Below are 16,724 nucleotides of genomic sequence, written 5' to 3'. Positions count from 1 at the left end.
GTAAATTAAAAATAAACATTTGTATATTTAAGTATTCCTAAAATCAGCTCTTGGGCTTCCCTGGTGGCGCAGTGGTTGAGAGTCTGCCTGCCGATGCAGGGGACACGGGTTCGAGCCCTGGTCTGGGAAGATCCCATATGCTGTGGGGCAACTGGGCCCGTGAGCCACAATTACTGAGTCTGCGCGTCTGGAGCCTGTGCTCCACAACAAGAGAGGCCGCAATAGTGAGAGGCCCGCGCACCGCGATGAGGAGTGGCCCCCGCTTGCCGCAACTGGAGAAGGCCCTGGCACAGAAACGAAGACCCAACACAGCCATAAATAAATAAATAAATAATAAAATAAAATCAGCTCTTGTAATAGTTTATTTTTATAATTCATTTATATTCCTCTAAACCACATAAAGCTTCTAGAGGCATACAAGTTAACAGCAGGGACTTGAAATAAACAAACAAAAAAAAAGAAACCATAAAAATAAAATAACAGAAATGGAGTAATCCCTCCTAGCTTGTGGAGACCGCTTTGAATTAAGCTTTATGTTAAATTTTTCTCACTTAAATGTAAGCAACAACCATTAATTTTTAAAATATTTTTCTGAGGTACTTGAGCTCCAAATTCTAAATGAACCAGTCTGTTTTCTAAAGTATTTGCTGGAAAAACAGTCCAGTTTTCCATAGCCCAGTGTGACACACATCCTGCAGTTCAAATGCCTATGTGGTAGTCATCTTGCCAGTTCCAATTTGATAGAATTACACACTGGCAAAGTAGTACAGTCTTTAACACGATGTGTAGAAACCCAGTGCTGAGTTGAGCTAACAGTAGCGATGGGGAAAACACATGAAAGGAAACAGAATAGAAAACAGTTCACAATTCTGATCTGGAGAAAGAGGGGAAAGTACAATAGCAGCCTGGAGTGATGTTTCTCACTTAGGTGACTGGATGGATGACAGTATTATTCTCGAGTAATGGTAGCAATTATTGTGTCTCCAGTTTGTCTTGTCCTCTGTAGTTTACAAAGCGCTTTCACGAACATTACGTCTTCCCCCCTTAGTGCTCCTGTTGGAGGGACTTCCGCTGTGAGCCTTTGTTCTCGCTGCCCTTGTAAGCGTTTGACTTTGTTCCTGAGTCCTCCCCTTGAAAACTGTTGCCCCCTTGATCTCTTTGACATCTCCTGATTTCTCTAGTGCCTCCTCTTCTCTTTATCCTTAGAATATCTAAACCTGACTACCCTGATTGCTCCCTTGCTGACATTATCCATTATTGTGATTTCACTGAGCACAGCAAAGATTTCTCTAACACCCTGTCCGGTTTTCTGAACTTTAGTGTATCTCAAGGATTGAGCTAATTCATAATCATCTTCCTTCTCTATTTCTTTACTTCCTGTTTATATGAATGACTGCATTTCTCACTCACCAGGGCTCAAAGCCTCAAACCTGTGTTTGAATCCTTCCTCCACTCTTATACCTAATCACTTATCAGATTCTGTTCATTCTGTCTTCAGAATATCATCTGCCTCTTACTCGATACCGCTCTTCTAGTTCAGACCCTTCTTGTCACTTCCCTACATCATTTCATAACCCCTAACCTGTCACCTCTCCATTAGGATCCATTGCCTCCCATCCATCATATATGTTCCTGCCAGCGTAATTTTGCTAACATACACTCCAGTCATTTTTGTCCCTTGTCTAAAAATCTTTACAAGGTCTAAACTACCACTAGAATAAAGATCATGTTTGTTTTTCTGGAATTCAAAACTTCTAGGATCTGGATGTAAGCTTGCTAAACTTACTTTCTCCTATTTCCCGTCTTGCACCCTACCTTCCAGACAAATTATTCCCTGGTTCTTATACAACTTCTTATGTGCACCCCTCCATCTCTGTGTCACCTGTTCCTACATCCTGTACTTCACCATTATCAATCTCCAAATATCCAAAATGCTACCTGAGTAGTCAAGTCTGTCCCAGATCTTTGACATTGAGGTATTCTGTTTCTCCTTTGAACTGCTATGGCACTTTATCTCTCTTATGGTACTAATCACTTTCTATGTGCTAGACATCTACACGGCGACTCCTGCTGAACTGTAAGCTCTTTCAGGTCGTGGTTTACTTCTGACTTATTCTGTAGCTCTTTCAGCCTTTATCATCGTGCATTACACATGGTAGATGCTTAGTTAATATGTGTGGAGAGAAATAATCTGACCCCACAGCAACTCAGTCAAGTGGGCAGGGCAAGTAATGTTAGCCCCTTTTGAGAGGTCAGAAGACAGCCTCAAGGAGGTTAAGAGATTGCCTTAGGCCTGTTGCTTTGTGATGCCTGAACGCCTGCTGAAACACCATCTTTCTAATGCCAAGCCGATGTGTCCTTCATGTCACCACACTGCTTCTCAAAGTGGCTGTCCTCAAGCCAGTGGAATAGAAGACATAAATAGCGTATGAATTGTGTCCAGCTTGGAGATTTACATTTTCCAAACTCCAAGAATTAAAATATGTTATGAAGGTTCTTTTAAAAAGTATTCTTTTCTGTCATTTCTGAGGAAAGTAGTCATATAATAACCCATCTCTTGATTCTTTAAAATACTTATTTTTTAAATTTATTTATTTATTTTCCTTAATTTTTGGCTGCGTCAGGTCTTACGGCACACGGGATCTTCGTTGAGGCATGCAGGATCTTTCATTACGGCGTGTGGTCTCTTTGTTGCAGCACACGGGCGTCTCTCTGGTTGTGGTGTGAGGGTTTTCTCTCTCTAGTTGAGGAGTGTGGGCTCCAGCGCGCATGGGCTCTGTAGTTTGCAGCACGCGGACTCTCTCACTGAGACACGCGAGCTCAGTAATAGTGGCGCGTGGGCTTAGTTGCTGTGCGGCGTGTGGATCTTAGTTCCCTGACCAGGGATCGAACCCGCATCCCCTGCATTGGTAGGTGGATTCTATACCACTAGACCACCGGGGAAGTCCCCCATCTCTTGGTTTTTAGAGGTAGGTGTGGGTGTGTGGGTGGGTGTGTGTGTGTGTGTGTACACACGTGTACGTAAGAGGAGGGGGAAAACAGAAAGGCAGTATTTAGTCAAGTTAGGAAAAGAATTAATTAAGGAAGCAGAGGGCAAACAGGAAATCCTTAGCAAACTCCAGATCCTGCATTTAGGGCCACACCACTAGAAAGGAAAACGGTTTGTATATCTCCTGTCACTGGTTGTCACTCTTAAAAGCATGACAACATGCAAGTTTGGAAGGTTCTAGAAAACTTACCACTTTACTCTCTAACAACTGTCAATAATTTCCTTTCTTTCTTAGAAATCATGTTTAAAGCATTGTTTTTATTTCTTAGGTTTTATATATATGTATATTCTAATAACACTTCATTTTTCTGCCTTTACCAGAAGAAGAAGAAGAGCAGGTGCCCACCGATGGGGGCACATCAGCAGAAGCCATGCAGGTTCCCTTGGAAGAAGATGATGAACTGGAAGAGGAGGAAATTATCAATGATGAGAACTTCTTGGGTAAGAGACCGCTGGACAGTCCAGAAGCTGAAGAAATGCCCACGATGAAGCGGCCACGCCTGCTAAGCACTAAAGGGGACGCCCTGGACGTGGTGTTACTGGAGGCTCGAGAGCCACTCAGCTCAATAAACCCACAGAAGATCCCACCAATGCTGTCCCCCGTCCACGTCCAGGACAGCACGGACCTAGCTCCTCCGTCACCAGAGCCGCCAATGTTAGCTCCAGTGGCAAAATCACAGCTGCCAACCGCAAAACCGTTGGAAGCAAGGTCGTTTACACCTAAAACAAAGACTAAAACCAGTTCTCCAGGGCAGAAGACTAAATCACCCAAAATGACTCCGTCACCAGCAATGGTCGGAAGTCCTATTCGGTCTCCAAAAACCATATCCAAAGAAAAGAAGTCTCCTGGACGTTCGAAGAGCCCCAAAAGCCCCAAGAGTCCCAAGGTCATCACTCACCTTCCCCAAGTACCCATCAGACCCGACACCCCTAACAGGACTCCTTCAGCTACAATAAGTGAAAAAATTAGTAAAGAGACCATTCAGGTGAAACAAATACAAACAGCCCCCGATGCTGGGAAACTGAACCATGAGAATCAGCCGAAAAAGGCCGTCGTGACTGATAAGACCATCGACGACTCTATTGATGCCGTGATTGCACGGGCTTGTGCTGAACGGGAGCCAGACCCTTTCGAGTTTTCTTCTGGATCCGAGTCAGAAGGAGACATTTTTACCAGTCCTAAGAGGATTTCAGGTTCAGAATGTGCTACCCCAAAAGCTTCCACTTCCTCCAGCAACTTCCCCAAGTCCGGGTCCACCCCTCTCCCTCTTTCAGGCGGAACTTCAAGTTCTGACAATTCCTGGACGATGGACGCATCCATCGATGAGGTGGTCCGGAAAGCCAAGATGGGGACCCCTCCCAGCGTACCCCCCAGCTTCCCTTACATCTCCTCCCCTTCAGTCTCTCCTCCCACCCCTGAGCCGCTGCACAAGGTATATGAGGAGAAACCCAAAGTGCCGGCCTCCACGGACGTCAAAAAGAAGCTGAAAAAGGAAATGAAGACGAAGATGAAAAAGAAAGAGAAGCAGAGAGATAAGGAGAGGGACAGGGACAAAAGCAAGGAGAGAAGCAAAGAGAAGGAGAAAGGGAAGGAGACCAGCAGGGAAGCCAAGTATCCCTGGAAGGACTTTCTCAAAGACGGAGAGGCAGATCCCTACAAGTTTAAGATAAAAGAGTTTGAAGATGTGGATCCAAAAGCAAGATTGAAAGATGGAATGGTGAGAAAGGAAAAGGAGAAGCACAAAGACAAGAAGAAAGATAGAGAAAAAGGCAAAAAGGATAAAGAGAAGCGGGACAAAGAGAAGGCGAAAGAGAAAGGCCGAGAAGAGAAGCTGAAGGCTGCCGCAGCCCCCCTGGTCCTGCCCCCCAAGGACATGGCGCTGCCCCTGTTCAGCCCCGCGGCGGCCGTGAGGATCCCAGCCATGCTGCCCTCCTTGACGCCCATGCTTCCCGAGAAGCTGTTCGAAGAGAAAGAGAAGCCCAAGGAGAAAGAAAGGAAAAAGGACAAAAAGGAGAAGAAGAAAAAGAAAGAGAGAGAGAAGGAGAAGGAGAAGAAGGAGAAGGAGAGGGAGAAGGGGAAGCGAGAGAGAGAGAAGAGGGAGAAAGAGAAGGAGAAACACAAGCATGAGAAAGTAAGCACTTTATCCTTGGGGGCCCTGTCTGATCCAAGTTCTGTTGAAAGTGCAGGTGAACAAAGCCAACAATTGTCTTTTTCGGATGTAAATCACCCACAGCTTAACTGGAAACACGTTTGTAATGCGTTTACAAAATTTAATTTTAATTCTCAAACCCATAAGCTTGCCATCAACCCCCCAATACACTGGAAAACGTTAAAAATTCATAGGCCAAGAGCAATCTAATCACAGACCATCAACTCTCTGTTAACCACACTAATCTCTGGCAGTTTGAAAAGATCTGTAATCTTCAACTGTGAATAATATTTTTGTAATTATCAAGTCTGCAGCATACTAATTTGTACCCAAATATTAGATACCCGGAAAAGGCAGCACCCAGTTTTCTAAGAGCAGGTAAAACCATGGCGCTGTCCTAAGAGGACCGCAAGGCCCCTGGAGTCCTTGCTCACTGACTCAGTTTTGTTTGGTGAGCCATTTTTGCAAGTATTTAAGGTTATGCCTGTCTTCTACTTTCTGTAGCATCTCTTATCCTTCTATTTTCTGCTTTATTTTTTTTTTACAGGATTTTAAAAAATTAATTAATTAATTAATTTTATTTGCGCCTGCACGCGGGCTTTCTCTAGTTGCTGCAAGCGGGGGCTACTCTTCGTTGCAGTGCGCGGGCTTCTCATTGCAGTGGCTTCTCTTGTTGCGGAGCACGGGGTCTAGGCATGCGGGCTTCAGTAGTTGTGGAATGCGGGCTCAGGAGTTGTGGCTCGCAGGCTCTAGAGCGCAGGCTCAGTAGTTGTGGCGCACAGGCTTAGTTGCTCCGCGGCATGTGGGATCTTCCCAGACCAGGGATCGAACCCGTGTCCCCTACGTTGGCAGGAGGATTCTTAACCACTGCACCACCAGGGAAGTCCCTCTTTTCTGCTTTAATAAGATTAGGACATGTCTCTGAGTATCTAGCTCATCTGGCAGCCTGGTTGGTGGGTAGAAACTAATTCTAAGTGTTTTCCCATGTAAGTAAATCCGGCTTCCATAGAATATAGCCAAAGAAACTGATGTGCATCATGCACTTTGTAGCAGCCAAGACTTCGATCCTTTGGGCACAAGATGCGACCTCTGCTTTTATAGCTTTGCTCTCTGTCCACAGTTCTTTGGGTTATAGTGGTTGACTTGTTGATGGAGAAATTTCTTTTAAACTTTCTTAAAAAGTGTCTAAGTGTCTGGTGCCATACGTACAGATCCTCAGGTAGCCTTTCCCTGCCCTCTGGAAGCATTCCTCTTTGAGGATGGCTACAAAATCATACCTAGTAATTTTTTCCACATGATAAAATATGCTGTATTTGACCTACAGCAGCTCCATTATCCATACTTTTGCAATGTTTTCCATTTCAGACTTAACTGGGAAGATTAGTTTAGCTGACGAGCTAACTACCCTCTCACATTTTTCTGCCTAACTTTTTTCTTTCTCTGTCCCCCTTGGCTATTATTCTAAAATATAAGGCAGTAGAATGGAAATTCTGATATTAATAACTGAACATCAGCAAGTTAACAAGACACAGAAATCCAACTCTTTTTTCCATTTTTGAAATTACTTTATCATTATGTTATTTTTCCGTGGTACCTGGAAGATTTTAAAGCACTTCCACGTACCTTAGTTTCTCCCCCGACACACCCGTCACACAGGTCCAGCAGGTATTATTATCAACCTTTATGGATGAGAAACAGCCTGAGTGACTTGTCCAAGACCAAGCTCACACAACCAGCAAGAGCCAGGTCATTTACACACAGAGTTACTTCCCGTTTTGAAATGTTTATGGCTGGTGATCCTGCCCGGCAGCGATTAGCCGCTTACCCATCAGGTACCTAATAACTTGCCAAATGAGCCCTCAGCACATCAGAGTACTGTTGCTTTCATCACCATCTCACCTCTGGAAAGTCAGTAGAGGTGTTTCAGAGGCCACTGTGAGCTTCAGTAAAGCCCATCAGGTTAGCTGGTAACAGCGGCCCATGCTTTTTCTCAGCACCTACCTGACTTTGGGAAGGACATGTCTCTCAGACCATCTTGGCTAGAGGCAAAGGGTCAGTTATGAGTCACACAGATTTCACCTAACAGAGGAATACAAGTCCTTGTATCAGTTTTGATGGTTATGGATCAGTTTTTAAAGATAAAAACTTACAAAAGTCAGCCATCAGGGCTTTAAAAATAATAAACATTATTGTCTCTGGAGTTAAACCTGAGTTCCCATCCTGACTTTTTCAGCCCTGTGAACTTGGGCAAGTGGCTTAGGTGAGGATTAAATGAGATAACATCTGAGACCTGCTTAGTACCATTTCTGGCACATAAGTAAATGCTGAATAAGTGGAGAAGGCGGTGATGGTGATGGCGAGTGTTACTATTCCATTTTGAATCAACCACTAAAACACAGAAACCTGAAAAGAGGCGGCTGCTTCATTGGACCCTGGTGACTGACCTGTGTGTGACAGGGTGAGTCGGCTGTGGTTCCAGTGTTGAAAAATTATGTCTGCTTCCTGGGCATTCTTTTAAATTTTAGCCCTTTGCACAGCTAGGAAAGGGTAAATCTAGTGTAACCCGTGGGATGCCATTGACAAGGAGTAGAAATTGAGATATTAACTTAAACATTAGGACTTCTCTTTTTTCAACCCCACTTAATCCCCCTAAGTATCAAGCCATATGAGTAAATGAAAATAGACCTGAAATTGGGTTGCCTATGATCTAAGAATTTTCTTACATACGCACAGAAGACAACAAGAGTAAATCAAAACAAGGCGTACATAAGCTGCCCCAAGAAAAAGTCCGCAGTCAGAAGGCCGAGGGCCATAGTTTCCTTCCTCCTGCTCCTCCTCACCAGCTCACAGAAGCAACGGTCATGGACATTGACCTGGATCAGCAAGCAAGGGCATTGTTTTTTTGTTGTTGTTGTTTTTTAATTTATTTTATTTTTGGCTGTGTTGGGTCTTCGTTTCTGTGCGAGGGCTTTCTCTAGTTCCGGCAAGCGGGGGCCACTCTTCATCGCAGTGCGCGGGCCTTTCACTATCGCGGCCTCTCTTGTTGCGGAGCACAGGCTCCAGACGTGCAGGCTCAGTAGTTGTGGCTCATGGGCCTGGTTGCTCCACGGCATGTGGGATCTTCCCAGATCAGGGCTCGAACCCGTGTCCCCTGCATTGGCAGGCAGATTCTCAACCACTGCGCCACCAGGGAAGCCCCATTGTTTTTTAATTAAAAGAAAAACCTCCCCATATTTACTTTACCTGCCTATAAAGTTTTTACCAGTCATACCCACTTTTATCAATACAAGAACCAATAAAGATCCCATTAATTAAACAGGAATCTGCATGGTAGATAGAAGGAGCCTTGGACTTTGGAATCAGGCAGATCTGAGGCAGGTGTTTTAGTTCCTTAATCCATAGGCATTTCATCTTTATTTTTCATTTTATTTTATTTTATCTTTTTGGCCGCACCGTGCGGCATGCGTGATGTGCCCCGACCAGGGATCGAACCCACACCCCCTGCAGAGGAAGCATGGAGTCTTAACCACTGGACCGCCAAAGAATTTCCCGGCATTTCGTCTTTAAAGTGGGATATGATAATAACACTTTTTAAAAAACTGCAGACAGTAATAGTTAACATTTATTGAGTATTTACTGTATGCTAAACACCATATACAAGTTTAGTTCCTTATCACAACTCTATCAGGTAGATACTGTAATTATTGTCACTTTAAGATAAGAATCTGAGGCTTAGAGAGATGAATAAACTTGCCCAGGATCACACACCCAATAAGTGGTTGAACGGGAACCGCAATTTCAACCCAGGCCATCAGCTGCTATAACTAATGTTCTTAACCACACTCCTTTCCTACAGTTAAATTAAAAATGGATTAAGTGAAATAATTTATGGCACCGGGTTCAGTGATGCACCCTCAGAAGGAAAAATCGTTTTTCTAGTAGTGGTAATAATCCAGAGTATGGCGATTTATGCACAGTCTTCTAATTCCCCTTTATGGGCAGTAATATGCATCAGTCAGGGTTAAGAGTCTGGTCTTTCATCTGTTTCAAGTAGAACCCAAGTAAATTTTTACGGAAAACATACGAAGAGCAACGTGTTAAACGGTCACAAACTTGACCATAATAGCTTTAGCTGTGATAAACCTAATAGAAAATTTCAGAGCAGTTTAAATTTTTATTATAATTTTGTATTCGTGTTTGTGTCAGTGTATGTATTACATGACTTTATTTCAAACCATGGCTCTTTTTACTCGTGGTATTTTCAGTAAAAATATAAATAAGAAAATGTCTCGTTTATGTTAGTGGAATTGAAGGTTCATATAACCTTGTATAGAAGACAAGCCAAAATCCATCTGTCGAACTTGGAAATATGTCTTTATGCTCTTATTGGAGTATGATCTGAGAAGACCTGGTAGAGTTTCACCCCAAAATGATGACATCACAGACTGTAGATAAAAAGGCCCAATACTGGGCCTTGAAGAGCCTGGGCTTTGGCAGTCAGACTGACCTGGTTTTTGGTCTCAGCTCTGCCACTTCTTAGTTACTCACCAGGCTCTCCTAACCTCTGACCCTCTGCTTCCTTCCCTCTCTCCCTCCTCCCATTCGACACCGGGAAGAGACCGCATCATTATAAAGTATGCTTTCCCTGTGTTTAAAAACAATAGTTTTATACGTACTCTAAGAATATTTTGGCTTAAAAGGCTTTCTCTTCTGCCTTCTCATAGGAAACACTGAGTGAAGACTAGTTTGTGTCATTTAAGATACATGGACTCAGACAATCTAGTTTCTTTACAATAACCAGTAATGCTGCTAATCAACCCAGAGATAATTGGGATCTGTTTATAATGGAAAGCTCATACTTCTATAATGGAGCGCCCCACCCCACCCCCGTTTTTCTCCTGTTGGCTGATGAATTGTTTTATTTGAGCTAACATTGGCGATTGAGTGAGCTAACCCAGATGGTAAATGACATCAGCACACACTTGGTATTTAATGAGTGAGTACGCTTGGTCCTTGCTAGGCCTGGCCAACAGCTCTGAGGCGGGGAGACCGTCGCTCCTGTTCCTCAGTTGAGAAAACTGCGCAGGGAGGTACGGTGACTTGTGCACAAGCTGTGACATGACCCAGGCCTGTCTGCTTGAAGCCCGTGGGCTTCTCAGGCCCACGATGGAAGCTGGTGAGGGGGATGAGAATGGCTCACAGTCTAGAGTAAAGGGCCATCGTGATTTTTAGAAAACTTTAGTCCCTGATCAGCCCATAGTGAGCTCCCGTTCAGCTGCCATATTTTAAAGGACAGGCAGTGGCGGTCCTCAAAGCTTGAATGATTTCAGTCATCAGAGCAATTAAAATGTCTCATGTGTCTCCAGTCTATCCCCAAATCCCTTAGCATCTGCCCCGAAATAATCTTTTATTGAACTTAAACAGTTTGTTTTTTAGAGAATGAGAAGTGGTCTTCCCGGTTTGTGCCTTTGACAGAAGGCCTCCATCGTCTTTCCTTTCTATGTAAAGTACTGTTGACTCGTTTCCAGCCTTTTCTCATCAGCTTTCATGATTAACTAGTGAAATGAAGGGTTTTCAGTAAATAAAATAACCCCAGTAAGAAGGGGGAAATATTCCCTCCTGTTTCTTATAACTATTTGTTCCAAGGGGAAGCCAGTAACTTAATGTTTAAGTGAGTATGTTTGAATTTATCGAAGTTTCCTGAAGTCCATCCCCAAGACTTCAGAGGAATGAACTGAACACTTACTGAAAGCCCGAGTCCTGTTTCATTGTCCTCGCGGGATCCCACTTGTTTTACTTCACCACAACCGTAGATCTTCTGTCTGTTGAATATTTTAAACAGTCTATCAGTGTTAGACTATGTTTCTGAATGGAAATAATGTACAGACCTTCATCGTTAAGAAAGACAACAGGATGGTTACCATTTGTCATAGTTCAGCATCTAAAATATTCGGTTTTTAAATTCAGCTTTTCACCAGTAGTATTTCTGGGTGTTTTTCTGACATATTAGCATAGATAGACATCTGAACTAGTGTTGGCTGAACTTGCTGCCACCCTACCTAGCACACATACATAGGTTTTTTTTGTTTTTTTTTTTTTAATGAAAGAAGTTTAACATTTAAAAAAATAGAAAGTAAAACTTGGCCAGATTATATTGACAAAGCTGCCCATTACCTTTGCAGAAAGTCCCTGTCAGAAGATAAACTTTAAAGCTGGAATGCATGAAAGAGTTCCAAGATAGAATTTAAATTTAAACTGATTCCTTATAGATAAGCTTTTTAAAAATCCACCTCTTTGCTTCAAGTCAGGATTTTAAAAATAAATTTCCCCTTTAAATCTCTTGAGCGATTTTCATTTTTTGCAAGGCCGCACTGCTGGTGTCCCGGAAAAATGGAGAGTTAGAGCTTTATCAGTTGGTGCCCTGAGGTATGTGGCAAAGAAGCTAAATCCTTGAAGATTAGCAAAAAAAATGCAGCACATGGCAATAAGGGGCTTATATGACTACTAGTATTAGTTCAGGTGAAAGAAGTATTGCTTATACATAAAACTGGACAAATCCACTGACAATGTATTTTTAGTTAGCTACAAAGGAGTCTTATATTACTGGACTTTGCCTCTTTGGTGAATTGGGAAGCTTAGTAATCCACTGTAAATGCTGTTCTGCGTGCCCCAATTCTCAGCATCGCTCTAAAGTACTGTTCTTTTATTTTAACCCTTACAAGCTCGTGTTTCCCCCAGATTTTCGTTTCATGCCATTAAAAGATGGCGGTAAGTAATTGAAGTCATTGTCATCTAGTTTGTTGATTGCTGGGATGGACACATGAGAAATTATTTCATGATTGTAGGAAACATCCCTGTGTTTTTATTTGGGTGGGCATTCAGATAAAGTTAACAAACAAAAGTCTGGTGAGAAATTTTTATTTAGAAACTGTACTTTCTGTATCTACATTGTTAGCATCCTTATTAGTCTTTTTCCGTGCTTGCTTGAATTTTATCTTTAAGTTAAATCTGCTTTAACTTCTTTAAGAATGAAATTTAACTATTAAATTTAACTATTAAGTATTTAACTATTTTTAGGTAGGGTTGCAATATGTCCTGGTTTGCCTGGGACAGTCCAGTTTACACCTGTTACATGGTGTAAATAACATAGAGAAAAAAATATATTTTACAGTGTACCCTAGACATCTCACAAGTATATGTCATTCATCATAAAAGACATTGACAAAGAAACGAAATAGCTCCATGCAAGACATCAGCATTACCAGAAAAAAGGACTCAGAAATGTCTGGCAAAGAGTCACGAGTAGTATGGTAGAACAGGATGAATTTGGTGCCAGGAGAACTGGATTTCAGTCATTTACTTACTAACTTTGTAACTGGCCAAACCACTTAATCTTTCTGAGCCCTTAGTACATGTGAGTAATAATAGCTTCCACACCTACCTTATAGAGTTGTGAAGATCAAATTGGATTATGTATATGGGACACACTTTGTGAAGTGCTATACAGGTAAGTTATAGTTATTGTGTAGTGTGGTAATAGCAGTGGACCAAAATACAATGTGAAGCATAATAATAGTGAAGAAGATTTTTTGAAAGGTAGGGCAAACAACTTTATTTTTTAATAAAGCTTAAGAAAGTGTTATTTAAGTGCTTCAATAATAGTATTGTGGGTTGAAGGAACATGGAATATTACTCCCAATACTCAGGTCAATTAGGAGTGTGTGACCCTAAAATTTTTTAGAATTGAAGAAATATAGGAACTTTATATAATTTTTTATTCTCTGAATAAAAAGAATTGTATTCAGTCCTAGTTTTGCTATTTTTGTGACCTTAAAACAGAAAAGGAAAAAGAAACAGGAAAGAAAGGAAAAATGGTTGCTTCATGTATGATCAGTTTCTCTGTAAAATGGAAACCATACCCCAACCGGTTTGTTAAAGAACCTAAATGAGAACATCTGGAAAATAACCAAACACAATGCCTGGCAAACATTAAGTGTTTTATAAATGTTTGTTTTGTATATATTTGTTTATTTTCCCACAGATAACAGAATGGTGAGAAAAATATAGAAGTCTTAGTAGTTTACAAAATAGGCTAGACCACTGATTTTCAGATTTGTTTAGATATGGAACCCTGTGTTCAAAAAAAAAGACGAGAGGAGAGGACTTTGCTAGGGACAGGGAAGGAGTGTGATGAAGACCTCAGTGAAGAAACAGACGGGGCATTTGGAAAGATTGTCTAGAAGGAGTGGTTTAGTGGTGTGGTTGGGCCAGAAAGTAGAGTGGAGTTGGGTGAGGAATGAAGGAGAAATGGAGAAATGCAGACGATGAAGTGAAGACTAGAAAGTGTGAGAGGTTGTCAGCGAGAGGTTGAAGGGGAGGTAAGTTTTTTAAAGGATAGAGTTGAGCGCATTTGAAAGCTAGATGAAAATAATGAGTGGAACTGAGAAGCTGAAGATGCTACAAATAAGGAGGAAGTCTTTCGAAGACTGGAGGAGATGGACTCTAGTGTAATTGTGAGTGCAGAGAAGTTTGTAGGGAATTGAAGGAATTCTGCTTAGTGGCCTCAGTATTTTTTCCTGTGGGGTTTGAAGGGCAGAAGAGGAAGGAAATCATGGGATGGGTCTTAAAAGCTGTAAATAATCGCTTCCGATTAATTTTTAAAATATATCTTAAGCACTTATGTGTCAGACCCTACGATAGAATCTGGGAAATAGCAACAAACAGAACAGGCATGGTCTCTGCTCTTAACTAGTTTAACTGGGAATCCAAATAAGCAGATAGTATTAAAGGCACAGATGAAATTGGAGTTTTGATGGCAGAAGTTTGTACAGTTTTAAATATTTTCTTTGGAATTACTCAGTGCCCTAGAGAATGATTTTAGATTGGTCCTGGATGAATGGTGAAATGACCAAGAGGCAAGGGAGTTGAGGGTGCTTGCAGGATAAGTGGTTCATTCAACAGACATTGGTTGAGTACCTCCTGCCTACCACGCACTGTTCAAGAGAATGATCGAAGTCATAGATCTTGATGTGACGGGATTAAAAAAAAAAAAAAAACTCAAGAAGGGGACAGGTAAAAACATGAAAAAAATGATAGATTTGACCAATGTGCAATATATTGATTGTATGATATACTATACTGAGCACTACGTTATAAATTCCTTCCCCTTTAGAACCACTGCACTGTTCTGTTATGATTTAACTCTTGAGCTTGAAATATATAAGTCAGTGGTTTGCACTAGTTGTCACAGTGACTAGCAGTGTCCTACTGGCATGTAGTTGTACCTGAGCCAGGGATGTTAAACATCTGGCCGTGCCTGGGACCACCAAGGAACCGTCCCACCAAAAATGCCGGAATACTCTGATGTAGATAATAATTTGAACTGCACATCTCTTGTTCATTTTGTTCATTCAAAATGTCAATTGTTCTATATAGGATCTTCAAGCCAGAAATTGTGGAGAATCCCTTTAACACCATACTTAATTTGTGTATTCCCTTTCTGATTATTAGCTCAGATATTTGTGAGATCTTCAACTTATTCAGCAGTTATTGCCTTCACCATAAATCCTTTCTAAATAAATATGCTTTGTCTCGTACAATATTTTAGATCATTTTTCTACTAGCCAAAAAATGGAAGAGTTCAGTGTTGTAGTTACACTTCGTGTGTCGGTTTTCTTTTATGACATTGTAAACATAAGATGAGTTTAATGTTTTTCAAGGCCCATAAATAGATGCATTTTATCTTGTAGTGAAGCTGTCACTGCATTTTTTTCTGTTTTTGTTAAGTCTGGCAGTTACTTAAACGTTCCACTGAATGACCCAGGTAACAGTTTCTGTTTAAACATTCTAACAATAAAATCCAAGAAATTAGCCAAAACTAAGAAAATGCAGAAATAACTCCCATATTTACTAAAGTGTTTAAAGTTTATGGAATTTCCCATGTTGCCTGGTAGCCTTCAGTTGAGGAGCGAAAACAAAATAGCCCAGTTTATCTTTACATCTAGCATTTTAGACACATTTGAAACTTAAAGGCTTATCAAGTTTGTAGGAGAAAAGGGAGGAGGTACTTTTGTTGAAAAAAATGTATTTGACTCTAACGTAATATCTTCAACAGATAAAAGTGGAGCCAGTGGTCCCAGCCCCAAGCCCCGTGATCCCCAGATTGACTCTCAGAGTTGGAGCTGGCCAAGACAAAATGTAAGTACAGACATTTCCAGTTAGGGTGCAATAGATGGAACTTAACCTTCACTGCTCCTTCCTAGTGGATTTGATTCTATAGACCTTTTCCCAGTGTGAATATGTAGTAGGGTCAAGCTGTATTTTGAGAAGTCTTCATTTTCAAATTTTTATTGGTTTCTTCCTCAGAGTTAATGCTTATTGCTTTATTCAACATATAGGATCCTTTGTTTTTTGGGGGTTTTTTTTCTGGCACTTTTTCTCTTTTATAAAGACTAGCACAGGACATTGTTTCTGCATAGTTTGTTAAGGCTCTGGTTATCTGAAAAATAAGAAACTATGTATTGAATGGACTGACTACCATGTTACACCCAGGTGGATGTAATGTTAAACCTTTTCAAGTGTGTGTTCTCTGTCACCAGGACAAAGAATGAAGATTCTCTTCTTGCTCAGATGGCACATGGTTTTATTCTGTGCATATAAAACAAGGATACTGCCAAAGGCTTGGTGAAACAGTATATAGTAGTAACAACTGAAGTCTGAATTGTCTGCTCTTTTTTTTTTTTTTAAGAGAGAACTGGAAATGTAAACCCCATGTTTGCTGTTTATTTTCTTAATTTTCACGGAATCATCACATCCACCCACCCTGCTTCAAAGTAAATTAGTTGGCTATGTTTCTTTTGTTCATTTTGAGGGTATGAATTAAGGTCTACAGTGCTATTATATGATCCTAATAGGATAATGAAGCATTGATTTTTTTTTTTTGTAAATCATGTTGAAAATCATTCTTCTAAAAATCATATTATACATCATTTAAATGAATTTTACAAGCTCAAAGTACAAGTTTACAACCTTATTTTTTACCAGTAAGCCTGAAAATGGATTAGTTTACCTTGCAAACAATCAAATATTATGTAGAAAATAGGCTTACAAGGCATTTAACTTTCATTCAATTTTTAGCCATAAAAATGAAAGTAGTAGCCATGAACTTACTTATTTAGTAGGTAGAGTAGACAACAGGAAATTTGCTTTGCATTCTCATGGTTCGTTCCATCTTAAAGTTTGTGTGTAGCGTGTATTTTATGCAGCCACTGCTTCTGTTAGTTCTAAGTGTAATACAACGAAAAATCCCAGCATCATTCTCATGAATGGTGGTGTAGGGCAAACGTGGCCTTCTAGGAGAGTGTATATTCTTCTGAAAGAAGAAAATCCGAATAGTTTGTGCTTTTCTTACCTAAATTATCTGTGTAATTTCCACGTTACTCGTTTTGGTTGTGCCAGTAGAGACCTAGACAGTAGGTGGTAGTATTGCTGACAAGCTTAGAAAACGTAACAAAAATACTGTAGAT

The 16,724-nt window shown here is 41.0% G+C and overlaps 1 protein-coding gene across 1 annotated transcript in view; it reads left to right on the top strand.

Annotated features, from left to right (window-relative positions):
* Window positions 1-16,724, top strand: part of TAF3 (TATA-box binding protein associated factor 3) — a 154,298-nt gene that overhangs the window by 111,265 nt on the left and 26,309 nt on the right. The window contains exons 3-4 of the mRNA XM_036844098.1: window positions 3,371-5,181; window positions 15,314-15,396. Coding sequence (XP_036699993.1) covers window positions 3,371-5,181; window positions 15,314-15,396 — 1,894 coding nt within the window. The remainder of the gene's footprint in view (window positions 1-3,370; window positions 5,182-15,313; window positions 15,397-16,724) is intronic.

Source organism: Balaenoptera musculus, chromosome 2 (assembly GCF_009873245.2).
Source record: "Balaenoptera musculus isolate JJ_BM4_2016_0621 chromosome 2, mBalMus1.pri.v3, whole genome shotgun sequence".
In the NCBI taxonomy this organism is placed as follows: Eukaryota; Metazoa; Chordata; class Mammalia; order Artiodactyla; family Balaenopteridae; genus Balaenoptera; species Balaenoptera musculus.
This window is presented reverse-complemented; position numbering and strand designations above follow the sequence as displayed.